The sequence below is a fragment of the Ochotona princeps genome, chromosome 4, assembly GCF_030435755.1.
Source record: "Ochotona princeps isolate mOchPri1 chromosome 4, mOchPri1.hap1, whole genome shotgun sequence".
NCBI classification, from domain to species: domain Eukaryota; kingdom Metazoa; phylum Chordata; class Mammalia; order Lagomorpha; family Ochotonidae; genus Ochotona; species Ochotona princeps.
The window spans coordinates 54,513,650-54,541,198 of NC_080835.1; the positions used below are offsets into that span (position 1 = coordinate 54,513,650).

General features: G+C 53.4%; 1 protein-coding gene across 3 annotated transcripts in view; it reads right to left on the reverse strand.

The window, feature by feature from the left end:
* Window positions 1-27,549, reverse strand: part of ARRB1 (arrestin beta 1) — a 65,614-nt gene that overhangs the window by 29,358 nt on the left and 8,707 nt on the right. Inside the window, exon 1 of one of the 3 annotated variants that reach the window (XM_058663586.1) lies at window positions 1,684-1,856. The exons of 1 other annotated variant lie outside the window; for it this stretch is intronic. In XM_058663586.1, coding sequence (XP_058519569.1) covers window positions 1,684-1,820 — 137 coding nt within the window. In that variant the 5' untranslated portion in view covers window positions 1,821-1,856. Of the gene's footprint in view, window positions 1-1,683; window positions 1,857-27,549 lie in introns of those variants that run through there. One more of the 3 variants, XM_058663587.1, reaches the window with a different exon arrangement.

Here is a 27,549-nt window from a genome sequence, read left to right on the forward strand (position 1 = left end):
GGCTCCAGGCCCAAATGCTGATGGTGCCATTATGAGGAAATTCCAGTATAAACTGACAATTCAATAAGTTGCATGGGAAAAAAAAGCAGGAATTGTGGTGTAGAGGCTAAGCCCTCCCTGACACCTGCATCCTACATCGGAGTTCCTGGTTTCACATCTTGGCTTCGCTTCTCCTCCAGTTTCCTACTAATGTGCACCTGCAGGCAGCTGGAGGTGATTGTACAAACAGCTGGGGCCCTGCCACCCACATGGGAGACCCGGCTGGAGTTCCTGTCCTCAGCCTGGCCCCAACTTAGCTGTGATGGGCATTTGGGGAGTGAACCAGAGGGTGGAAGATCTCCCTGCCAGTTTCTGCCTTTTCCTCCCAGGCATTCTGTCTTTCAAACAAAACACACAAACATGTTGTGCCCTTGCAATGTCTCTAACACATGGGATGATGGGAATGCTGTGTAATACATCTATTGGGCGACTCCGTGCTCAGGGACACTGCAATGGTGACCTTAGGAAATAATACAGTGCATACTGACACCACAGAACAGCACAGGCTGCAGACTCCTCCCCCGCTTTTTTCCTAGAGGGTCACAGATTAGCAGCACACCGCTGGGTTTAACGGTAAGTAGAGAAAGGAAACTCGCAAGCCTTCACCAGCTTGCCAGCTCAGTCAGCTCAGCGTTAGCCAGCTGCGTGCAGTATGCAACGAGGATCTGCCATGGGCACAGGCACAAGCTGCACACACACACACACACACACACTACACACGTACACTGAACACATACCTACACACACTGCATCCCCCTCCCCACACACACACTCACGCCACACTCATCACACACCACACACACATATCCTATATCCCTCACTACCTGTGCTGCTACATCCACCCTCAGGCCAGTGGAGGAGGAACTGGGAGAATCAGGAGAATCACACTGACCTCACTGCCTCCTCACACTCTGGCCTCCTCACATTCTGGCCTCCACACTTCCCTGCACCCCATACTCTCCTAAGACAAGGTCCTCCCTAAATCCATTGACCATGTTGGTCCCAATGGATGCCCTGGCTGAACGCTTTCCATCCCTGTCCCAAGGGATTGAGGGGAAAAGGGTTGCTCCAGCGCTTAGATGAATTCCGCCCTTCCCAAAGTCAGCTCCTAAACTGACTCCACCCACCAGATCACTCAGGATGCCACAGGATGGATGGGAAGCAAAGCTGCCAGGAATAGAACCGGCGCCCATAAAAGATCCCAGTGCATGCAAGGTGAGGACTTTAGTCACTAGGCTACCGCACTGGGCCCATATTGGCACTGTTCTTGCTTGCTACAGGCCCTAGGCCCTGTTCCCAGGTTGGCTACACTCAGGAGCCGGGGACAGAGAGACACACCCTGGAAAGATGAAACCCTCATTTAAAATCAGGGAAGTCAAAAAAAGGGGAGCAGGGCGGGGCTGCATGTACCTCCAGCCAGACCCAATCTCTTCCACACCCTCCAGCCCTGGGACAGACTACACTGGCCTGTCCCCAGCTTCCTCCCTGACGTAGCTCCCTCCCTTGGGCTCCCAATACCGCCCAGCCCAGAAGCTGCACACCAGAAGTGCTCAACACACATGTCGGGGATATGAGCATCCATGAGGCAAAGCCCAGGGCCAGAGGAACAGCCCAGCTGCTGGTGAGGCAGCCGGGAAGCCTTACCCCATTTTGCAGAGGAAAATCCTGAGCCTCAGTGGTTTGATGGGTGGAACCAGGTCAGGCAGCCAAGCCAGGGGACTGTGAGAGAGCCCAGACTGGGGACTGCAACCAGGGCAGCAACAGCCAGGGCAGGCCCGCATGCACGCAGGAGCAGCCCGCAGCCCAAGTGAGGGGTTGGTTACAAAGAAAAGGAAAAGGCGTGCCTGATAGGCGTCCTGTTTCCTCTGCGGCTGGGGGCGGGTGTCTCTGGGCCGGCTGTGCTTGGCCTGTGCGAGGGCGGCCAGGTGGGGTTGGTCTCGCCAAGCTCAACGGGGGTCTCCTGTGGTCCAGCCTGGCCTGCTCTCCACTGTAGTAACCCTTCTCAGCCTGGAGGAGCCTCCACCCAGAGCCCAGAGAGGGGGAGGGAAGGCTCATTCCAGCTGGGCACCTCTTGCCCTCAGGGTGCTTCGGACCTCCACCAACAAGCCTTCCACATCACCCTCCCTGCTCCCTTTAGGGTCTCCCGTCATCCCCTCCACCTTACCCTGCCGCAGTCCCCTTTCATAATCCTGCTGGGCTCGTCCTGTGACTCCTGGGCCCCCCATGAATCAGGCAGAGAACAGCAAATGTGGCTTCTGGGGTGACAGGACACAATGAGCCTCCCTCCCCAGCCACAGGGGTCCCTCCTGAGCATGGAAGCCAGGTCTCCTCTATCAAGCAAAGATCTCTTAAAACAGAGTGGCCAGGACACCTCCATCAGACGAGGCAGCTGCCAGAGGACAGGGGTATAGGTCCCCTCTTTGTTAGCTGGGGAATTGCAAAGAACAGGAGATAAGCTCTTGCCATCAGACAGGATGTCCTCCTGGGGGACAGCATGGTGCCTCCTCCATCAGACTAGCAGCTCTCAGACAACACAGTGCCCATCTGCTGCCCCCAGGCAATTTCCAGAGAGCAGAGTTCAGCTTGGTCTAAGACCAAGAAAAGTGCTTCCCAGTGGGTCCAGGCTGGAGGAGGCCAGCCTCCCAAGCCAACCTCTCAACCACGCCCTCACTTACACCAACGCTGCCCTGTGCACTTAGGATGTGTCTGGGAAGAGGCCAGAGCTCATCCATCCTGGCCAGGCGCCGAGTTCTGGGACAACCCCGGGTAATCTCTCTTAAGTGGATGCCCAGGGCATGCGGCGTGCCCCAGCATTGGTGCCCCACTGTGGCCTAGATGGGTCTCAACATGGGATTCTATCACTCAGTAGACAAATCTCTTCCCCAGTCCCAGCCACAGTCCCACAAACTGTCAGTACACATTCATGGCTATAGCAGCATGAAGCACTAGGAAGCAGAGACAGTAGCGCTCTCCCAAGGTCCTGCTTTAGGGACAACACTGGTCTTCCCTTGAGTGCTTGTCCCCAAGCCAGGGCCAGACAACACCCACAGTCTTTGTCCCTGCCTCCACCACACACACACACACACACACACACACACACACACACCATATGTGAGCTTCAGAGAGCTATTACTAGCTAGCATCAATCCACAGCGTGCTATGCCAACATGGGGCTAAGGATAAGAGACAAGAATCAAGGCCCAGGAGCCTAGGCAACAGGATAGAACCAGGAATCTGCAGAGCCACCCTTTGAAATGGGCCCAACTCCACCAGTCAAGCAAACCCACAGCCAGCACAAGTTCAGTGTGAACAGTAGTCATGTAACTGAAGAGCAAACCCACATTTATAACTATTTCTAATGATGTTTCTGATTCTATTTCTTATTCATTTACTTTTATTTTTACTTTTATTTTTATTGCTTTTTAAAAAGATTTATTTATTTTTATTGGAAAGTCAGATATACAGAAAGGAGGAGAGACAGAGAGAAAGATCTTGGATCCATTGATTCACTCCCCAAGTAGTCGCAATGGCCAGAGCTGTGCTAATCTGAAACCAGGAGCCTGGAGCCTCCTCCAGGTCTCCCGTGCGGGTGCAGAGTCCCAAGGCTTTGGGCTGGCCTTGACTGCTTTCCCTGGCCTCAAGCAGGGAGCTGGAAGAGAAGCGGGGCTGCAGGGATTAGAACCAGCACCAGCACAGGATCTTGGTGCGTGCAAGGCAAGAACGTTAGCTGCTAGGCTACCGTATTGGGCCCTATTTACTTTCGTTTTTGTTTGAAAGACAGAGACAATACTTCATTCCCCAAATGCCTGCATCAACCAGGTCTGGGTTGGGCTGAAGTCAAGAACCTGCCAGCTCAATCCAGGTCTTCACAGGGACCAAGATACTGGAGCCATTGTCTGTAGCCCTCAGGACATACATTAACAGAAGGCTGGGTTGGAAGTAGAGTAGCCAGGACTCCCATCAGGTACTGATATGAGATGTGGAAATTCTAAGTGAAAACATAACTGCTTTCCCAAACAGCCCCCCTGCCTACTCCTTAAGGTATACTTTCTTATTAAGAAATTATTATCATGGAGCGGGATGGGGGACCCCAGAGCGGAGCAGGAGGACAGGAGGAGGCTTGTATTCCAACCCTGAAGACTCCTGGATCCTCACCAAGGACTATCAGTACGAGCACCAAGGTATACATCCCAACTGCCAAGGAGACCAGGGGGAATTGGAGTACCTTCAGAGGCCATGAACTCTGAGGTCATCCACTCTGCTTGGATCTACCACATGGGATAGAAGAAGTCCAAATCCTTCCTCGCAGGATCCAAGGGCATCAGAACAACAGCCAGGAGCCATGAGCAGTCCGCAGAAACAGAATAGTAAACTTCCTTCAGGACTAGGGAGAGGAGCTCTCTCTGGTCCTCACTTGGTTACAACTTTGGGTCCCCAACCTCTCTGGCAATGACCATCAGGATCGCTCCGGAAATCCCTCAAAACAAACAAACAAACAAACAAACAAACAAACTAGAATAGAATAGATAGACAGAGAACAACAAGGAAAGCTTAGAATCAGACAGGAAACGGTCAGTGTGGATTCACTTATACCTTACTAGGTGGGACACAATGATTAGTTACTCCTCACTAGGGTATTCAAGATTTCTCTGCACACCCCTCCTAAACTGTTGACAAATATCTTGTTAGAGTTATAAGCCAGTCTAGACTACCCGAAAAAAGCCAGGTTCAACAAAATTATGTTTCAACACTATAAAATGATAAATACTATAATGAAAACAGACACAAGACAGCTGAATAGTAATCTATAGCCATTTTAAGGTGTATAGAACCCGATTGTATATAAACTAAAATCGAAATGTCAATGAAGAAGTCACAGGATGTGGTTAAGAACTTGCATTTTTTTTTAACATGTTGGTTACTCAATACTATGTCATTTAATTCCACAACGTTATAAATTGTTGCTGATGTTATGTTGGGACTTTTAATCGATCGGGATGATACTCTGCTGGCTCTACCTCCAAACCAGAGATGGTCACCCCAACAAGCAGTTGAACTTATCTGGACAATAAGATACTGGACTCTATGCTTGGTATATGCTTGCAATGAAAGACTCTCAACTGAACTTGAACCGTGGTAATACAACAAGGTGGAGGAATCCACCATGGGGGGAGGGTTTGGGGAGGGGTGGGGAGAATCCCAGAGCCTATGACACTGCGTCACATAATGCAATGTAAAACTGTGTCACATAATGCAATGTAATTAATTTTAAAAAAGAAATTATTATTATTATTACTGCTGATGTTTAAGCATTTAATATAAGCCAGGAGGTATTCTCAACACTGTTAAACTAAGTTGACACAAGAACCCTCTAAAGTAGACACATAGTATCCCCACTGTAACCCAAAGTCCACAGCAGGAAATAAACAGAAGCAGCTCAAGCCATCTATCTGCCTGATAAACTGAGAAGTAAAAACCAGATAATGCTTCTGACTTTGCAAAGAATTGGATACTTTTTTTTTTTAAGATCTATTTATTTTCATTGGAAAGGCAGAGCCACAGAGAGGAGAGACAGAGACCCTTCATCAACCAGCTCAATCCCCAAATGGCTGCAACAGCCCAATTTGAGCCAATCTGAAGCCAGGAGCCAGGAAGCACAACCTCCCCACAAGGTCTCCCACAGGGGCACAAGATCCCAAGGCCCTGGGCGGTCCTCTACTGCCCTCCCAGACCACACACAGGGAGCTGGATGGAAAGCAAAGCAGCCAGGACATGAACCTGCACCCTTATGGGATTTTGGCTCTTGCAAGTTGATGATTCAGCCATTGAGCCATCACATTGGGTCCCGTATTGAACATTTTTGAAAGACACAATTTATCCTAAGTGTGTTCCCAACCAAAAACATTCATTCCTGGACACACTGTGGCGCAATTTAGGATGCAGAATATCTCCAAGAAGTCACATTCTCAGGCATCCTAGAATCTCTGCTACCTTTCTTTTGCTCACACTGTCCAGGGCTCTCAGCAGGTGGCCAGAGGCCCCCAAGAAGTGGCCAGCATCAATATGCTCAGACAGGGCTGCCTACTGGATCCACCCCCAAAATACAGAAACCCCTGGGGCACAGGGCTCAAGCCCTGCCCCCAGGCTGAGGGCCCTGTCTCACATACTGTCTATTTGGGTGTTTGCTGCCCAGATGCCCTGATGCATCAGGGAAGTGGACTGGGCATAGGCTGGTGTTAGACAGCCCCGTAGCACCACCAGCAGCCAGCAATGGTGTTGAGTGAAGCCTGGCAGAGAGTTACAGCTTGGGAAGTAGAGACAACACTCACCATCGCCAACACAATCAGACTCATCTGATGGCCTCGGGCAGGTGCCTGTGCATCCTGGCGTTGGCAGGCTCTCAGTGGGAGCCCCGTTCTTGCATAGGAGCTAATGGGAAGAAGAGGAGCTCAGGGCGCCCAGAGTGCGGGACAGAGACAAGGTCTGCTATTAGGACAGGCTAAATTAGCAGGCATTTTTAGAAAATGCATTTCCATTACTTACAAGAACACACCAGCTTACAGAGGAGATGGGGACAGCAACGCCAGTCAAGGGTGGTAGCGGGTGGGCGAGAAGCCTTTCCAATATAGTGGACTTGATAATAAATGTCCCAGCCTCAGCCCTTCCACCTGCTCCTCAACCTGACTCCCTTGTACTGTCCTAGGTCGGGTCATGAGAAGCCTGCTGTGGGTGGGAAGGGAACAGTGATGGCTCCTCCTTAACCATTAACCTGTCTGGACTACGAACTGCAGAAGCAGCTCCACACGCCCCAACGCAGACTTCTACCATTTGCTCCCAAGCCCAGGGAGAGGTAAGCAGTGGAAATGGATGTATGGAAGAACAATTGGGAACAGGCTCTAGACCTCCCTGCTGGCGCTTAATGGCCCTGTGCACACACAGTCCCTCGCCTGTTCTCACCTGGATCCTGGGCCAGCAGCCTGCCATAAGGAGCGGTGGTGGGGGAGAGTGCTTAACATCTGGAGGGGGGCAGAGTGTAATGATTACACACACAAGACCAAAGGGCTGGGAGGTGCAGGAGTCCTGTCTCCCAGCATCTACTTGGCACTCTCTGCACTTGGTAGTCTGTGGGATACCAGACCTTACTGCCTAGCCCACCTCTTCAGACCTCGCCCTCCTCAGAAAACCTCATAGCCAACATGCCCTTGGGGGCCTAATTATCAGAGTGTGGGTGTCATCACATCACAGAAAGGTGAAGATTCTGCCCACGTGCCCTCAGCTCAGTCTCTTGTGACTCGGACTGAGTCAGCCACAGAGGCGGGCATGAGTCTATGGGCTGCACTGCACGCAGCTCCCCAGGAGGCCACTCTTCAACGCCTCTGCATCCTGCCCCCAGCCTGCCTGCACCCTTGGGAAGTCTATGAAGGATGTGGATGCACTGGTCAGCCGATCAGATCAGACGCACCTGTGGTTGGGGCAGGGAACGGGGGTAGCGTTGGGAATTCCAGGCAGGGAGGGGGGACCAAGGGGGTGACAGAGATCGATGCACAAAGCAGGTGACTTGGGAGCTGGGTCCCAAGAGCCAGTGAAAGGCTTATCAGTTCACCAAGGTGTGCAGGTGCATGGAATTACAGGTCCTGACCCAGCAGGGTGCACTCTTCTAAAGCACCCTCACTGGGTTCTCAAATCCCACAACTGTGTGAGTAGCACGCACCCATGCAAAGGATAATTTAGGCAAACGAGGTCCAGTGAGGACAGACCAGAGTCCACAGCCAAGTGGCCAAGGACTCCTGAGAGCAGCACGCTCAGGTGGCATGAAAACCAGGGGCTTAAATGGGCCAAACTGGAAACCATAATGCTAAGGGAAATGAGCCAATTCCAAAAGGTCAGATACCACATGTTTGCGTTAATTTAAGAGGATATGATGTTATGTAAAACATGTTATTTTATGTATATTATGTTATATGTTGTGTATAAACTAAAACTGAATTGACAATGAGGTGATCACAGAAGATGGTTAAGAAATTGCGATTGTTTTTAACATATTGGTTACTCAATACTATAACTATTAGTTACACAACGAAGTTAATTGTTGCTGAGGGTATGTTGGAGCCTTTAATTGATCGGGTTGATAATCTGATGGTTCTGCCCTCGGACCGGACAGGGTCTCCCCAGGAAGCTGAGGAACTAGATTGGACTATAAGATGTTGGACTCTATGTTTAGTTTATGCTTGCAAAGAGGGAATCTCAACTGTGCTTGATCAGTGGATATGCAACAAGGTGGAATATTCCACATGGGGGGAGGGCGGGCGGAGGGGTGGGGTGATTCCCAGTTCCAACAAAACTGTATCACATAATACAATGTAATCAATGAATAAAAAAATAAAATATATTAAAAATAATAATAATAAAAAGCAAAAAAAAAAAGAAAACCAGGGGCTTCCCAGACCCCTGCCCATTGCAAAACCCCACTTCAGACCCTGCACATCCGTGGCTCCACCACCCCCACCTCCCCTCACACATGGACACTCCTCCTGACCCCAGGACCTGTGCAAGGGGCCAACCAGGAGAGGCGGCCAGCAGAGGAACAGGGGCCCACCACATCCTCTTCCGCCCTGTGTGGGCACTGATAACCTTGGGCTCCCGGCCTGCAAATCTCCCCAGCCTCTGAGCTGCCCTCCTTCCTTTTCTCACAGCTGCCAGCCTCTCCCTCTCCTCCTCCACCCCACCTCCCCTGGGAGTGGTGAGCTCAGTCTTTCCCATCAGCCATCCCTGGAATGCTGGGAAATGCTCACTGGGCCAGGAACTGAGGGGAGGCCTGCCCCAGGGATGGAGAAGAAGGGGTGCCTGCTGGGGGTAGGGCTCAGCTCTGCAGCTTCCTCTGGAGCCCAAGGTAAGACAGGAGAGGAGGCCTGTTGTTCCTGCACGCTCTGGAGAAAGCGGGCTCAGGTGGCTGGAGCTGGCAGGTGCCCTATGGGGAGAAGCCCACAAGGAGGAAGAATGGGCACAGCTGGCAACTGACAGCCACATTCCAGGCCCTGGTGAGCCTTTCCCAAGCCTCATGTAACCCTCACTGCTGCCCTGAAAGGCATGTGGAATAGGCTGAAGGTCCAACCCCCAAAATTCCAACATCTTAACTCTGGCAGCTGGGATTGAGCAACCTCACACAGCATAAGCAAATCTGCAAATGCACTAAAGTGCATTTAAGAATTCATGCAGCCAGTGCTATGGCACTGCATGTTAAGTTGCTGCCTAAGACACCAGCATCCCATATGAGCATCAGTTAGAATCCCAGCCACCCCCATTCCAACCCAGTTCACTGCTAATGCACCTGGGAAAGCAGCAGAAGATGGCCCAAGTACTTGGGCCCCTTCATCCACAAGGGAGACCCACGCAGAGTTCCAGGCTCCTGGCTTTGGCCTGATCCAGCTCCAGCTGTTGTGGCTGTTGAGACAGGGAACCATCAAATGGTTCTGTGAATCAGCAGAGGTTCCCACGCTCTCTGAGTTTCTAACCATCTCTCTGCAACTCTGCCTTTCAAACAAATAAACAATTTATAAAGAGAGGAAGAAAGAACACAGAGAGACTCTTCTATCAGCTGGCTTACTCTCCAAATAACCACAACAGCCAGGACTGGGCCAGACCAGAGCCATGAACCAGCAGCTTCTCTTGGCTCAAGAACTTGGGCCATCTTCTGCTGCATTTCCAGGAGTATTAACAGGGCACTGGATGGAATGTGGAGCAGCCGAGACTCGAACCAGCAGCTAAGGAAAACAGGTAACTTCTAGAAACCAGCAAGGGTAGGTTAATGGGGGGTTACAGGGAGCCTCCAGAAGTCTGAGTCTAGAACCATGCTGTTCTAAGGTGCTAGGGGTGTGGGGTGTTGTCACAGGATCCACAGGAGACTACTGTAGCAGGGATTCTCACGTCCATTTCCCAAATGAGGAGACTGAGGTTCAAAGCAGGCACAGGGCTTCCTCAGGCCTTACACGCCCCCCACCACCACCCCTGCTTACTAGGATCTCTATGGGCTCTTATGGCTGGGAGCCCCTGAACCAGGAGAGTCCAAGGAGACAGGAGTCGACAGCTGTGGGGCTAAGGTGGAGGGCAGGGTGGGAGCCTGGAGAAGGTCCAGTTGCCCCAGCCGTGCCTGCAGCAGGTGGTTAAAAAAACTGCTAGGACTGACCCTGCCACAACACACGGGAAAAGCCCCGGCATGTGTTAGGCGGGTTGGCTGAGCATTTGCAGGATTAACTGCGATTACTCAAAATCTCCCCATTATCTTACTCTGATCCTGATCCAATCCCCAAGAGGAAAGCACCTTATCCCTTCACATTACTGTGAAGGAAAACGAGTCCCTAGGGGATCATGACTGGCCCAAGTCCTTGCAGCTGGCAGACCATGGAGGCTGAGAATTGATGATCATCACAGCAAGAGCCCAGGGGCAGGCCTGGCGGCGGCTGCAACCCACACACCTCACCTTGCCTTCTCCTGAAGGCACTTGTTCAGCCCTTCCAGAGCAAAGCAAACCTGCCTGCACCTTCCTCCAACTAAAACTCTGAACCACTCCTGCCCACCCCTCCGCCTGCCCCCACTACCTTCCCACCACCACGACCTTTGACCACACGGGGCTCCAGCCCAGATCACCCGCACAGCACATACTCTAGGTGGAGAAACCACAGTTCTTGCCCCCGCCACTCCCTCTGGGAGCAGAAGAGGGCTGGCTCAGCGGCCAGGGAGGTTGGAGACAGTTATTTCTTGCATGGGAAAATCAACAGTCCACTGGCCGGGGCACAACTCGTGGAGGACAGGCCCTCCTGTAATACAGACCCTTTACAGACCCCAGGGCACGGGAGCCAAGGGAAACTTGTGGAACACTCACGATTCAACTTACACAAGGCCCCACAGCAGCCTCTACCAGAGTAAGTTCAGGATAGGGATGAAGGTTTTGGGGTCTGCTGTTCACGAGCCAGGTGACCTTGGGCAGAGATGGAATCTCTCTGAGATTCAACCCTAAAATGAGGGAAACAAGTGAAGCACGTGAAAAAGCCACTGATGCGGGCCAGCTGCTCCTGAGGCCCAGTTCGCACCGTGTGCACTGCTTAACACTGCAGGCTGGGACGCTCCTCCTTCCCCCGCTGCGGTGCCATCTCACACTTTGCTGTGGCCTCAACACTCAGCTTGCATCAATGTCTCACTTTCCCATTCCAGAAGCCTGGTTTAGTCACACCGACACAGCTTCCTCCCAGCTCCTCCGTAGGCTCCATCCAGGTGTCTGCCCTATGCCTCCCTCAGCAACAGCTACAGCCCGCTGGACTCTCTCCCCATTGACCCCTCGTCTCATCACAGCGTGGCCCCCTGGACTTCCCATGGGAAACCTGCTTTAACACCTCCCCCTTTCCCTGACCAGGTTTGCTATCAATTACTGCTGAGAACTGGGAAGTGCATGCCTCCTGGAGCTGCCTCCACCCCATGCTGAGCCCACACCCCTCTCTATCCCTCCGTTCTGCACAGTCAGCATCTGCTCAGTGACCCAAACCACCCCCTCCCAAAAACCAAGTTACATCCTGACCAGAAAGACCTGCTGGGCCCATGCTTTGCCTTCTGGTTCCTGGTTCCAGAACACAAGCTCCCATGCCAAGGACTGCAGTCCGCAGAGGTGTGCCCAGTGCTGGCGGCCAGACCAAGGACAGACAGGCACATCCATCTGTGCCAGAGTCCATGGATCATACGTTACCCTTGTGCACACTCTAGGAAGGTGGGACCATCTCATTCCTGCATAGGGAGTCCCTGAGAAGAGAACTGACTTCCCTGGAGTTACCCAACCAGCCCAGAACATGACTAGCACCAGCCCATGCCAAGCTGTGCTACCTGTAGGCACCGGGCAAAAGGAAAGCACAAGGCCTTTTGTTCAGATGTCAAGATGGAGACAGAAAGGTGATCACTGCAGAAAGGGCAGGTGCACCTGCTACTTGGGATGCCTGCATCCCACACGGGTGTGCCTGGGATCAAGCCCCATCTCCGCTTCCCATCCAACTTCCTGCTAATGCTACTGGCAGACAACATGTAAAGGCTCAAGTTTGTGACTCCCTGCCATCCATGTGAGCCATCCTGGGTGGAGCTCCAGGATCCTGGCTTCACACTGGCCCAGCGCTGTCATCGCAGCCATTTAGGAAGTGAGCCACCTCTTCTGGGAATTGCTCCTGGTCTCTGTGTCAGTTGTCTCTACTCCCTCATGTCACTCTGCTTTCCTGGCTGCTCCTCGAGCCACTCATTTCAGGAAAACTCATGACACCACTGCCCTGCCCCAAGCAAAGAGCAAGGTGCTGAGGACACAAAGTTAAGACTGACCTGGAGTGTGAATCTGCTTTTTTCCTGGGGGACTTCAGGCAGAAAGGACCTCAGCTAGATGCTTGTACTCTACTTTCCAAGCCAAGCCAAGGTTGAGAAAGCCCTTGCCACTGTCCCCAGGGTCTGAGCAGCAAGGAGCACCAGGCCATGAATACAAGGCTAGGAAGTGCATGCCCCAAGAGGGCCAGGGATGAGCCCCAACTCCCACCCGCAGCCGCCTGGAGTGGACCTGCAGCCTCGTTTGGGTTTTAAGCACTGCAAGGAAGGAGGCAGCAAGACGTCCTCATCCCAGATGAGCTGGCCTGCAGACCTTCCACAGGCCTGGCCAGGCCAGGTCGGGAAGCAATGGGAAGCCTCCCCAGCCCCTTCAGCCCCAGGCAGAGGGGCTGGAACGCAGCCAGGCTGGCGGAGGAAACATCTTGCCAGAGGAAGGGAGGAGGAGCAAGCGTGGAAAAAAGAGCCAGACACGCACACTCCTCCCCACCTCCTCCTTCCAACCAAAACAGAATCCCCAGTAGACGGAGACCTACAAGGAAGCAGTCAGCTGGTGAAGGACAGGGGTCTTCTGGGGCAGGGGGCTGGATGGCAGCCCCAGGGGGGTGCAGCCTCTAGGAGTTTGTGGGGAGCTGCCTAGGTAAATCCTGTAGAAGCTGCAGAGGCCCCACAGCCCTCAGAGGCTGCCTGGTTCCACCCACAGGGGCTGGAGGCTCTATCTGGTAGCACCTGTTCTTCCCTCCATGCCTCACACAGGTATCCACATCTTCCCCTTCTCCCCTCCCACCCTATGTGGGGCTAGGCTGTGCAAAACAGATCTAAAGGGAGAAGGTGGCTAAGGACCAGCTTCTGGGAAGCCAGGGGGTGGGGGCGGCGGCTGCTGGGAAAGGGCACACAGCACAAGGATGGCTTTGGAGCCCCCGAGTTTGAGGCCTGGAAGTTGCAGCTACCCCCAGATTCATTTGCCTCTGAGTGGAAAGTAGCTGAGATGAGAAGCCACAGGGACCCTTGCCTGTACCCCCACCATGCACATGCACCTGTGCCCATGCATGCCCACTGGGAGCATCTTCCAGGACTAGTTTTAGGCACGGCTCTGGGACACTGACCAGAGGCCCTTTTCTGTGTTCTCTGCCTTGCACACAGGGGGCCTGGCTCCCTGGGTCCCAGAGGAGTCACCAGATGATACAGAGGCATTTGGGTGAGCAAGCAGCCAGGGTCTCTGCTGGGATGTCCCACCCTGGTAGAAGAGAATCCCACCCTGGCCAGCACCCTCCCCTCAGTCTCCACTGTGGGAGAGCAAGCCTGGGGGATGCAAGATGTGGCCACCCCAGAGGACCGGGATGATCCAAAGCAAGCCCATTTCCTGTCCAGCAGGTCTCTTCTCCCCCCTTTCTGGGGGCACCACACTCCTCTCCCATCCTGACAGCAGCTTTGTCGGGGTCACTCTTGCCCATGCCTGTCCCCACAGCTCTCTCCTAGGAGCTCTTCTCTTCCAAAACTGCTGGAAGTTCTTGTTCCATTCCCTGTATTTTCTTTCATGTTTTACAAAGACCTATTTATTTATTTGAAAGTCAGAGTTACAGACAGAGAGGAATAGACAGAGAGAGAGAGAGAAACATCTTCCATCCGCTGGTTCACTCCCCAAATGACTACATGGCTGGGCCAGGTTGAAGCCAGGAGCCAGGAGTTTCTTCCAGGTCTCCCACATGAGTACAGGGGCCCAAGGACTTCAGCTATCCTCTACTGCTTTTCCAGACACATCACTAGGGAGCTGCATAGGAAGCAAGGCAGCCGGACTAGAATCGGAGCCCATTTGGGATGCTAGTGCCACAGTCAGAGGTACTACTTGTTGTGGTATCGCACCAGCCCCAGCTTCCATTTTTACTGACTTATTTGAGAAACAAAGCGAGAGAAAGGCAGATGGACAGACAGAAGAAGAGATAATCTCCCATTCATGGGCCAGTCTGAAGCCAGGAGCCCAGAATTCAACCTGGGTCTTCACCCATGTGGCTGGTGGAAACCCAATTACGGGAGTCACCTTCTCTCCCTCCCAGGGTGAGCATCAGCAGAAAGCCTGAGCTAGGAGCCACAGTGGTGGACCCTGGTGAGACACACCCATGTTCTCGTACTGCAAAAGTGCATTGTGAGGGCTTGGCGGCGTGGCCTAGTGGCTAAGGTCCTCGCCTTGATCCCATATGGCCGCTGGTTCTAATCCCGGCAGCTCCACTTCCTCTCTCTCTCTCTCCTCCTCTCAGTATATCTGACTTTGTAATAAAAATAAAATAAATCTTAAAAAAAAAAAGTGCATTGTGAAACCTCTACTTCCTGGGGACGTCACCTTTCCCCACACTCAACCTGTCCCCAGGGGAGGAGGGAAACAGCAGCGTTAGCACCTGGCACCTGCTGAAAGGATACAATTCCAATGTGGACAATCAGCAGCCAACACTGATAGAAGCATACTGTGTGGCAGGCACCACTGGCCACCAGACAGACGGTGGGGAGGGCAGATGCACACCCCGGCCCCTGTCCCCATGAGGGGAGACAGCAAGACCTGGCATGGCTCAGTCCCATGGCACAGATTCCTACAGAGATGGCGTCCACTGCAAGTGGCCTGTAAGACACATCTGGCAAACAGAAATGCCCAGCAGCAGCCTCCAACCTGAGGACTCAAGAAGCTTCTGCAAGGAGTTGCACTCTGCAGGGGAAAAGGGCTGACTGAGGATGATGCCCTGGGGCCCTGTCACCCACATCTCCTATCAAGGTGCCCAATTCAAGTCCCAGCTGCCCCAGCTGGATTCCAGCTATCTGCACCTTGGGAAGCAGAAGGTGACAGCTCACATCAATGGGTCCCGACCACCCACATGGGAAACCTACATGGAGTTCCCAGCTCTTGGCTTTTGGCCTAGTGCAGTCTCTGCTGTTGTGGGGCATCTTGGGAGTGAATAGGCAGATGAATATACATTTTTTTAAATTAAAAACATAAAATTGGCTATGGAAGGACTGAGCGTGCCTGGAGTCACAGACCATAGCCCAGCTGCTGGGACCTCTCGGAGTCCCAGTCCGCCTCCCCAGGCCCTGCCCCAGAGCCTGTCTCCCCGCTACACGCAACTGTCTGTCAAAGACAGGAAGCAGCAGGTCCCTCCTAGAACTCTGTGGCAAGTACCTGAGAGGGGAGCCAGCAGGTGGGGGCCAAGGGCAGGTGGTATGAGTTGGGGGGATGGGGTGTAGATGTTAGCTGGGTGGGAGGGAAGGTGTCAGGGAGCCAGTCCTGGGAAGGACTGGGCTGGCAGGGACCACGTGGCCAGATGGCGTGGTGGCAGGGAATGCAGGACAGAACTAGGATGCCAGGGATAGCTGAGAACGACAATGCTGGAACAGAAAGCCTAGCCAGGTGGACAGAGGGCGACAGGCCATGGCCTGCGTCCCTCCAGGATAGTGCGGGAGTCTGGAATCAGAAGCAGGCCAGGCCAGCTGGATCCTGTTGTTCCCTGCCAGCCATGTACACACTAAGCCAAGTAGGACAGAAGCCTCTTGGAACAAATGTTTGCCAATGGACAACAAGATTTAGGTTTTGACAGGAACGAGTTGGAAAGGGCTCTGTTATGACTGCCCTTACACTCACAGTAGCTAATGTATAACCACCACTCTTGCTTCTTGGAGATAACAAGCTGTGGTTATCTCAACGGCTTGGTCTGTCTTTCTATCAGCACCTCCCCACTTAGAACTTCTATTAACACTTCTTGGGCTGGCGCCATGGCATAGCAAGTTAAGCCTTTACCTTTGGCACTGGCATCCCATATGGACGCTGGTTCGAGTCCTGGTTGCATCACTTCTGATCCAGCTCCCTACTAATGGCCTGGGAAAGCAGCCCTTGGGTCTCTGCACCCATGGGTCTCTGCACCCAGATCCGGAAAAAGCTCCAGGCCATTTGGGGAATGAGCCAGTAGACGGAAAATCCATCTCTGTGTCTATAACTCTGCCTTTCAAACAAAAATAAATCAATCTTGAGGAAAAAAAATCACTTCTATTCTCACCGATGTGTCTGTTCTTGTAAATCGTCATCAAAGCCAGGACACGAGTCCAGACTCATCTCCCCAGTTTTCCTGCCCCAACAGTGGAGGTCACCTTCACTGTTGACGGTGGGGGAGGCCCAAGTGGGTGACCCTGACCATAGGAAGCAGGAGTCCAGTCCTCAAAGGCTGCCAATCAGGTGTGAAGCTCCCAATCCCACTTCTCATTTCAACACCTGTGATGGTGCTGACCCATTCCCCAACAAAGGCACATGGGCATGGCACAGGCTAAGGGCACCTTAATGAACCTCACAGCTGAGGCCATCACCACTCTTGCTCCTCCAACCCCCGACCAAACACCTCTCAGGGCCCCTGAGGCTGACTCAGCCAAGCACTCACTCACACCTCCTTCAAAGGCCCCAGCCAGCACTCAAGTGACTCACACATTTAGAGGTCAGAAACCACTAACAGCCTCGGAGCTCAGGGGTCTGGCCTCCCCGTGATGGGTAGCGAAAAACAAGGCCCAGCGTAGGGGTCCCCTCAAGCCTAGGATTTCAGCCCCTGGTGCAGAGTACTTTTCAAAGGTCACCCAGGAGCCAGTCCTGTACCCCTGCCCCCACGACAGGTCCCAGAGGTGGCTCTGAGCACAATTTTCATCATCAGCTGCAGCTTCAGGGGGCAGGAGGAGGGGCCACTAGCAGCTGATGTCTCTATAATTCCTCTACCGGTATGGAAGGATGGAAGCGGGAGCTCCTGAGAGCGGGCCCTGAGTCATGCTCCCAGCTGTGTCCCGAGAATCCAGCCCAGGGCCCGGCTCGGTGCAGGTGCTCCAATTGAACAAATAAATAAGAACATGAGTGGGGCGATGACAGCGGTAGCTGAAGCCTTACCCCTCATCATGTGCCTAGCACACAAAAAAAATGTTCATTGGCTCCTCATGAGAAATTTAAGATTTCCATAATAAAATCTTTATTCTTCCCATTTTTAGAGATGAAGAGACTGCAGCAAAGAATGATTAAGTCAGAAGCCCCAAGACATCCAATTCTGAACCTTGGCACTCTTGTTCTAGGACCTTGATCTTGGCTGCTCACCCCTTGCCTCTCCCAACACCCATGCCTCTCCCAAATACCCACATCTCGCCTCAACCTTGGCCCTCCAACAGATGCTACCTTTTGGATTATCAAAGATCATTTTTTAAATATTATTGATCCAAAAGGCAGAGAGAGAGGCAGATCGTTCTCCTATTTACTAGTTGATTCTTTCCACATCCCTGTAATAGCCAGGGCTGGGCCAGGAAGTTAGCCTGCACCTCCCCTATGGGTGGCAGAGACCCAACTGTTTGAGCCATCATCCACTTCCTCCTGTGTTAGCAGGAAGCTGGAACACAGGTGCTCAGCTATGGAACGCAGGCATCCCAAGGGACACTGCAACTACTATCCCAAACATGACTATTATTATTGATTTTTAAGAACAACTTATCGCAGCGCAAGTGGCAAAACATACACGCACCATTTTCAAGCGCATAATTTCTGTGGCACCTGGCATATTCCCAATGTCATGCCAAGCATGGTCTGGTTCCAACACACACCCATTACCCCAAAGTTACCCATGAAGGAGCCTCTCCCCATCCTCTACCACTACACCTGGCAACCCTTGCTTTCCGTCACTGTGGATTTATCTGTGATGGACCCATTTAACAGGAGGTCCTGGGTGTCCAGCTTCTCCCACTGCGCCCCGTGTCTTTGCACAGCATGAGTCAGTATTTCATCCCTTCTCAGAGCTGAGGATGACTCCATGGCACAGATCAGTCTGTTTATCCACAACCCGTTGATGCACCTTTGGATCATTTGTTTCCCCATCTGGGGATACTGGGAGCAGTCAGATACCACCTGCTGGTCCTCCCCACAACACCCTGCAAGGAAGGACTGCTGCTCTGCTTCCCCATCCCTGCCCCCACCCCACCAGGAGCTTCATCACTTGGAAGCAAGCCAGCCCACCTCCCAAGCTTCAGGACCCTTCCCTATGTGCACTTTCATTCATTCGCCCTACTCATCACACCTGCGTTGGAGCTCCGTTACACTCGGTGACTCTGAGCAGGGTGTTGGTGGAGATATGCACCACTCAGGCTGAAGGCCAGAGGCCCAAGGGCTGCAAGTCCATCCCTAGGGATGGATTCCTGCCCCACCAAGTAGCTCCAGGACCCAGGACCAGGGTCAGGGCCAGCACCCAGCTCCTTCCTTTCCTACCAGGCAGGCAGCTTCAGAGGTCAGCACAGGTGCAGGACAGGTAGAGCAGGAGGTACTGGGCTGGAAGGGCCACCAGGAAACACAGAGCTCAGAGCTGCCCTGGGTGGGCTGTCCCCAGTTATAAGCACCCAAGAAAAACACCTTGAGAAGGCCCGTGTTATCCCTTCCTGTGAACCTGATCTAAGCTCTGGACCTCCTCAACATTCTGGAATCCCAGAGCCGGAATGGGAGGAGGAGGAGGTGCCCTTAGAGAGGCCCTCACGGAGCCCCATTCCGTAATGACTGTTTCTATGCAAACCACCTGTGTATGTGTCCTGGCATGGCTGTGACCATGAGGGGCCCCGAGAGGCCCCAGCACCCTCCTCTAAGATGAGCCTGTTCAAGGGACAGTGAATGGCATTCTGTGTAGGGATGGACAGCAGCCACCATCACTGCTGCTTTCTCAGACCCCCTTCACAACAGCGGGGCCTCAGTGATTCTCCTTCCAGTCCCTTCACACACCCTGCATGAATGAGTGAAGGAACAAAGCTCTAGCTGACATCTCAACTGATGATCTTGCCATCCCAGCAAGGTGCAAGGTCTTGGGCAGATGGCTTTATGTAGCTGGGCCTCCATTGCCTCTGCTGCAAAGAGGGATTTCACCTGTGTGGCTAATAAGGGAGACCCCAGCCCCGCAAGGGCAGACAGGAGGCCAGGAAATGTTGCTGAAGGGAGGCCATCTGTATCCCCACCACCACCATGCACCCCACCCAGATCCTTTACTCAAGTCTGATCCCTCCAAGATTGGAGCAAACAGCCCAGCCCCAGGGCTGGCCCCTGGCTGCATGTAAATGTTTATACTGAACCCAGCCTCCCAGGGACAAGTTATTTGCTTTTGCTTCTAATTAATTGCAGAAGGCCCGGCTGGGTAATAAACTCTGCCGGGGAAACATAAACAGTTTGCACCAAGCTCCAAGTCCATTGTGAAGCCAGGCCAGAGAGGCTGCTGGGAAGTTATGTCCTCCCTGGCTCCTCCTGGCCATAGGCTCTGAAGGTCAGAGCTGGGAGGACCCCAGGAAATCACTTGAAAAACAGCCGCTGTCGTTATTGCACCCCGCTGCAGCCTGCTCTGCGAAGTGCTGGATTGGCCAGGTTCTCCCCTGTCTTTATGACGGGCAAACCAAAGCTGCAAGCGGCAGAGGCACTGGCCCCAGCCAGAAAGTGGCCAGGCTGGAAGGGAAACCACGCCTGACTCAGGGACCAACGAGAGACTACGTCAGCTGTTTGCGCAAATCAAAAAATGTCGGCCAGCCCTCGGTGCCTGGCACTGGGACTTGGCAACACTTGGCATTCCCGGGCACTTGCATTCCAAGGGGGCGGGCGACAAGGTAGGACATGTAGTTGTCTCAGACATTTGTCAAATATTGATTTGCTCACAGGGGGTGCTAAGGGTGCTGGGGGAGAAGGACAAAGTGACTGATCCAGAGGAGCACAGGCACAGCGGTCATTCAAGCTTGGTGGGGCACAGCCAGCCACACGGCAGTCCCAAGAATCACAAGGTCATAGGTCAGGAAGGCCAGGAGATATTATTGCCTCCACTGTAAAGATTAAAAACAAACAAAAACAACAACAACAACTGAGGTTGGGACAGATCCTGTAACTGCCCCAAAGTCACCAACTTAGCAAGGAGTGGGTGTGGGACTGGCAGCCTCGGGTGGTCCCAAGGCTCACGATGAAGCCTTGTAGCCCTCACTATCCTGTCTTCCCCTTGATGAAGGGACATTGCTATTGGGGAAGGACTGGAGAAAAACCAACCACAAACCTACCCCTCTCTGCTGAAGAGGTATGCAGCGCACCCTGTTGGCCAAGTAGGAACAGTCAGTCCAGCTGTCCCCATTCAGAGACCCATGGCCCCTCCTTAGGTGCCCCACTCCAGAGTTTATAAACACTCTCCCCCTCTAAGCTTCTCCAACAACCACCACCCCCCACACCAGCAGCCAAGTGTCCCAGCACCAGAGCAAGTGAATATGATGGGACAACAGAACAACCCCTTCCTAAGGGAAGGACTGGGTCCTCCTGAGCCATCTCCACCCAACCTCACCCAGCACTTCCTGGGGTCCCAGGACAAGCCCAGCACTGCACCTGGCAGCATCACCTGTGGTCCCTGAATTCATCTTGGCCTGGCTACGTGGTTGTCCTCTCTCCATTTGGCAAACTGAGGCCGGAGAGGCTTCTCCTAATCTCAAATCATCTACAGAGCAAACAGGTGTGGCAGGCTCAGCCTGGCCCAGAGCTGGCTCCCCCAGATACCTTTCTGGGAGGGCTCTAGCCATGGACCAAGTCCATGCTATAAGATACACAGCAGGTGTGAGATCAACATCCCAGCACTGGGTATACGGACATGCTATCAGGCCGCCAATGGACGGGGTTGGAGGCTGTAGAGCGTGGAGGGCAGCAGCCTGGCGGTGGGTGGTGAATCCATCTCGGGGCTGGAGGAAGGGCCCAGAGGCGATCCGAGCACAACCCGCCTTCACAAAGGCCCTGCCCCCAGCCCAACAGACGGGTGGCTCCCGAGGACACAATTCCGGCTGCTCCTGACCCCTCCCTGTGCCAGGTCGGTGGGTCCAGTTCATCTGTCTCTCCTGCTGCACTCCTCTGCGTAGGTGCTGCCAGCAGGCTCTGCTTCTGACCCAAGCAGAAGCACCACTGGATTTCCGTGGCCCTTGGCCACATACCACCTGCCTCCTCCCTGGCCCCCAAGGCCAAGGGACCCTTCCAGCAAGGGCAGCCGCATCTGTGCCTGTCATGGTGACACTGGAAGCCAAGTGTCCCCATGTCCCAGAGCCCACGTGCACTGAGAGGTGTACGGGACATAAAGGGGATGAACAATCAACACGTGCTATCCAGGTACCAGGCACTGGCCCTGTCCAGTGGGTTTTCACAGGTGACATTTTCCAGGCAACTTGGGAGGCGGGGGGGGGGGACAAGGAGTGGAGTGGACAGCTCACAAAGCAGCAGGCAGGCACACTGGGCCAACATAGGCCGGGGAGAGACAGGCCCCGGCCACAGAGGCAGGGAGGCAGGGAAGCACAGGGCATTCCGGGGAAAAGGAGCACCAGCCTCTGCCTTCCCCTTGGAAGCGTCCCAGGACCAGCTCCCGGGCCCAGGAGCTTGAAAGCGATTCCAAAGCAGCAGCTTTATAGGCTCAGAGCCCTGACTTCCCTGTGCCCAGTCAAACAGCAGAGGCCCTGGCCCTTCCTCTCTCCACTCACTGCCTCTTGGGCCTCTCACATCCTTGCACCATTCCCCCGCCCCCACCTCTCCTACCACCACCTTCGCAAGCCTGCAATCCAGTGCCTGCCCACACACCAACGCAGCCAGTCCACAGATCTTCTCAGAGAATGTTCTGGAGGATGGTCAACCATCCCACCTCACCCAAGACTGAGCAGAGGGGTTCCTAAGATGCTGGACTGAGACAGATCCAGGAAATTTAGGGTGGTACAGTCCGTTAATGCCTTGTGTCCTGGCCCTGGGCTAGGCTCTGAAAACACACAGATGAATGAACACAGCCACTGCCCACAAGAAACTCCCCCATCACGGCTGCCTGGCATTACAGCACAGCAAGTGAGCCATGACTTTGAGTCCTAGCTGCTCCACTTTTGTTCCAGCTCCCTGCTAATGCACTGGGAAAGCATGAGAGGATGGCCCAAGTCTATGGGTCCCTCCCTCCACCTACATGAAAGAAGCTCTTGGCTCCGGGCTTCAGCCTGGTCTAGCCCTGGCCACTGTGGCCATTTGGGAAGTGCACCAGTAACGATGTGTGTGTGTGTGTGTGTGTGTGTGTGTGTGTGTGTGTGTGTGTGTAACTTTGTCTTTCAAGTAGATAAATCCTTTTATTTTTTAAACTTGGGAGTCTTTATTCACAGACTGGAAGATGTCCCATACCACCACAAGTGGAAGAGGGGAGTAGCCCATACATCTGTTTTTTAAAACAAATAAATCTTGTTTAAAAGCTGCTTCTGGTGTGAGAGTGACAACCACTGCCAAAGTTGCCTGCTCAGCTCATGACCAACCACAGCCTATGAGAAGGACACTCTCACCTCTACAGTAACACTCCAAAGGGTAAGACAAACTGGCCAGAGATCTGAAGAGACACGTGACAAATTAAGACTTGAACTCAAAGCCAAGAAGATGGCTGCAGGACAGAAGCAGACACTTGCAGGCATGTTTTATACTGTGTACTGCTGTTGCCCCAGTGTCCCGTAGGCTCTAGCAGTTCAGGAAGAGTGTGATGGAAGAAAGGGAGAGTGAGAAGGAGGGGCCGGTGCTGTGGCTCAACAGCTAATCCTTGTACTGCAGGCACTGGCATCCCACACAGGGACCAATTTGTGTCCTGGCTGCTCCACTTCTGATCTAGCTCTCAGTAGAATGAGAGGGTAGTGGAGGATGGCCCAAGTCCTTGGGACCCTGCATCCACATGGGAGATCTAGAGGTTTCTGGCTCCTGGCTTCAGATCGGCTCAGCTCCGGCCACTGCACCATTTGGGGAGAGTGAGAGGAAGGCCAGCCCATGCCTTACTTCATCACCTCCAGGCTGGGAGGGCCCAACCCCCACCTCAAAATGCAAACATTTCCCTTTTCTAAGTCAACTTCAGCAGTTTTCTTGCAGCACCAGGACCAGGAAGGAAGTGAGGAGGGAGAAAGAGTGCTTCTCCTTTGAGTCAGCACCTCAAGGCCCACTTCCTCCAGGGACCCACTCTGGAGGTTCACCCTCCCATACATCCCCGAGCCCATCATGCCAACCCCTGTCAGGAGGTGGGAGTCTGCACGCAGCAGAGGACACTGCCAGGCCAGCAGCCAAGCAAGGCAGAAACAGCCACCAGCGAGGGCAGTCTGTAAGGTGCACAGCAGGTGGGCATTTTGCCAAGCAGGGAACAGAGCAGCAAGAGAGGGCTTTGTGCCCAAAGCAGGTACCCCATGCAAGTGAACAGTTGCAGAGGTTGAGGTGTCTTTAAGCATACTTTAAAAAAAAAAAAGATTTATTTATTTTTATTGGCAAGGCAGATATATAGAGAGGAGGAGAGACAGAGAGGAGGATCCTCCTTCCGATCGTTCACTCCCCAAGTGACCGCAACGGCCGGTGCTGCGCCAATCCGAAGCCAGGAGCCAGGAGCTCTTCCAGGTCTTCTATGTGGGCGCAGGGTTCCAAGGCTTTGGGCCGTCCTCAACTGCTTTCCCAGGCCACAAGCAGGGAGCTGGATGGGAAGCAGGGTGCCAGGATTAGAACTGGCGCCCATATAGGATCCCAGCACGTTCAAGGCGAGGACCTTAACCACTACGCTATCGCGCTGGGCCCATGGCATAGTTTTTTTTTTATGTTGGAAATTCAGATATACAGAAAGGAGAGACAGAAATCTTCTGATTCACTCCCAAAATTGCCCCAACAGCTGGAGCTGAGTCTATCCGAAGCCAGGAGCCAGGAGCTTCTTTCAGGTCTCCTACATGGGCACAGGGTCCCAAGGCTTTGGGCCATCCTCAACTGCTTTCTCAGACCACAAGCAGGGAGCTAGATGGGAAGTAGGACTGTCAGGACACAAAGCGGTGGCCCATATGGGATCCCAGTGCATGCAAGGTAAGGACTTTAGCCATTAGGCTACCGTGCCAGGTCTTTCAGCATAAACTTTTAAATAGCAAGGAAATTTATCAGTCAGAGGAGGCAGGGAATTCAGACTAAGAGACTGGCTTGGACAAGGAGCAAAGGTGTGATTTAGAAGTATTCAAAACGGTAGGGGTGCCAGGTTGCTGGCTGGATGCTAGGAAGAGTCAGGATGGGTCCTGGTGGGCCACCAGGGCTACCGGCAGAATGCAGACTTCTCTATAGGCCCCACAAGGCAGCTTCAAGCTGGGAGGGACGTGGTCAGAATAAGAGGAAGGCATGGAAGGGATAGCGAATAACAGGACAGGCACTGGGTCACTGTGACAGCCCAGGTCACAACAGAGATCTGAACTGCATGGAGGGCTGGTCAGCAGAAACAGGCGGTTATCTGTTACCCTTCAGTCTGGAAGACCAGTCTAGACAGGAAATGTAGTCTTCTTGTTCTAGACTGCAGTAGAAGCTGTGGCTACAGGGAGCCAGGTCAGTCTGTGGCCCAGGTCCTAATTCTTTGAAAGCTCTCCCATGACAAAGTTTACTTGGACAAATGTCATCAGCATCAGAGATGGCTGTGTCATCCCCAGTGTGCACACTGAACCACACACGAAGCGAGAAGTGGCTGTGTGCCTACCAACCACACGGCTTGGATGGTGCCGTCACCACTGTCATGTTTAGGACATATTAAAAATCCATTGTGTTGGGGGGAAAAATCTCCTTACGAGTATTTAAACACCCAGGGCTGGGTCCGGCCACAATGGCTCAGTGGCTAAATCCTTGCCTTGCACCTGCCAGGAATCCATTTGGGCGTCAGTTTATGTCCCATCTGCCCCGCTTCCCATCCAGGTCATTGCTTGGCCTGAGAAAGAACCAGAGGATGGCCAAAAGCCCTGGGACCCTGCAAAGGTAAGGGAGACACAGAGCAAACTTCTGGCTCCTGGCTTCAGATCAGCTCAGCTCCGGCTGTTGCAGCCACTTGGGGAGTGAACCAGAGGATGGAAGATCTTTCTTTCTCTCCTTTCTGTAAATCTGCTTTTCCAATAAAAATATCTAAATCTTACCCCCCCCCAAAAAAATATCCCACAGCTGTGCAGACCCATAATTAAATCAACCACTGGTGGAGTCTTGCTCACATGCTAAGGCATTTTGATAAGAATGGGAAGCAATGTTGGAACAAGCACCCACAGGCGTTCAGCTACTGTGGCGCAGGCGAGGAGGACCCGAAGCCTGCTCCCTCTTTCCACCATGCCAGTAGGCCATGCAATCCTCTGGAACTGCTTCTCCCAAGATGCTGCTCCAGGCCAAGTCACAGCTTCCAACTCCTTGGGAACAGCCCTCAGCAGTCTCCAGAGCTGCATAGGAGTGTAGCTGTCGCTGCCTCCACTGGGACAGCCCCTGGCCCACTCCAGTCGCTCGTGGCTCGTCTGCTGAGCCCACAACCACCCACCCATCCCCAAGTCTTTGCACTTGCTCCATTTCCTCTCTGCAGGCTCCAGCCCCTCTGTGACTTCACAGGGAAGAACTTTCACTTTTCACCTTATTTTTTTAATTTCGCTTTTGTCCTCAAGCAGGCATATTCCCAAGCCAATGCTTCTAACCATGGATGAAGCCAGTGCTGGCACTTGGTGGCTTCCCAAGTGTTGGAAAGTGAAGGAAGTTGGTCCTGCGGTCAATGTGTGTCACAACGGTTAATGAATGTCACCTTCACCTCCTGTCCACTGCCCCTGCACTGCTCCTGCACCCTGCTCAACCACCTCTGACCCTTAACTTTTGTCCCCTCATCATACAGTGTGCCTGGTCTATGTCCCCTCTCCAGCCAAACACCGGGGCAGGAGACAGAGGTAGAAACATGTCTGCCTTCCTCTTCACAGGCCCTGGGCTGTCAGATACCCTCAAAGAAGCCTTTATTCTCTGGAAGATTCTCAGAAGGTCAGGAGTAGCCCCAGAGAACAAGGCATAAATGGACTCAGAACACTCATAACCCCCCTTGGAAAGCAGTACTCAGGGTAAGTAGTCTCTCTGCCATGCCAAGACCTGGGAGGGCCAGGATGTCCGGCTCAGTGACAGGGTTTGGTGGGAGGTGGCAGACCAGCAGAGCTGTCCATCAAGGGCCTCCTCACCAGGAGAGCTGCAACAGGCCAGCTGGGAGTGGAGGTGTGGCTTCTGGCACCCAGCAAGCACTCCCTCGCATGCAGAGAAAACACTGGAAAATGTAGACTGTGAGTTCTGGCTGCAGGGAGGCCAGCTCCACTGTGGGGGCAGATTGCAGGTAAATTAGCTCAGGCTGGAATGAGGCTTCACCCCTAGTAGCTCTGCTCCCGGGAGAATGGCAGGAGGCAGGGCACATGGTCAGCCCCCTCAGCTCCTATCCCAGCCCCCACTTGGCACAGGCAGCACAAACCAACACCCCAGCAGAGGGATGGTCACTATTACCTTGGTAGGGAAGGGGGTGGCTAGGAGGTCTGAGCCGAGCAGTGACTTCCTCTCTTCACAGAAGCCACTTCTGGGGAGAGTAGTGCAGGAGAGGGGGCAGGGAGCCATGTTGAATTATGTAACCAGCTTCCTTAGGGGCCCTTGCAAGTTCCAGCCCCCAGCTGGACAGCAGAGGCTGGGAGCAGAGAAGGAGGACCTGGCAGACCCCTGTAGCTACCCACTCTGCCAGCCAGCCAGCTGTTTGTCAGGCTCTAAGCAGGCACCTCTTGCTAAGGGTTGGGAACCAGGCAGGGCTGTTGTTCCCTGAGTGTGTGAGGCAGTGGCCTGCTGACTTCCCTGGCAGAGCCTCAGGCTCCAGGCTAAGGCAAAGGCTACAGGGCCTCCTGACACATCCACCCCCCGCTTCCTGCTCCACAGGGCTCCCCACTTCCTCCTAGAGAAGTTGCCCTGGGTGAGGGGCCACCAGGCAAGGCCCAGGCAGCTGCCCCAGCACCCATGGCTTGCAGAGTCCTGGCAATCTCACTTCTCTTTTCCACCATCAGCTGACTGTCTCCTCTGGCCCCACAGTCCTGTGCAGTTCCAGGCAGGCTACAGGGTGCAGCGGGAGGGAGTGGCAAAGCTGACAGCCAAGACTCTCCTTCTAGCTTGAAAAACAGTGACTTGTTGTTGCTGGAAAGGCAGATTTACAAAGAGGTCAAAGATCTTCCATCCACTGGTTCACTATCCAAATGGCCAATTCAGCTGAGTTGTTCTGAAGCCAGGAACTTCTTCCAGATCTCCCACATGGGTACAAATGTCCAAGGACTTGGGCCATCCCCCATTGCTTTCCCAGGCCACAAGCAGAGAGCTGG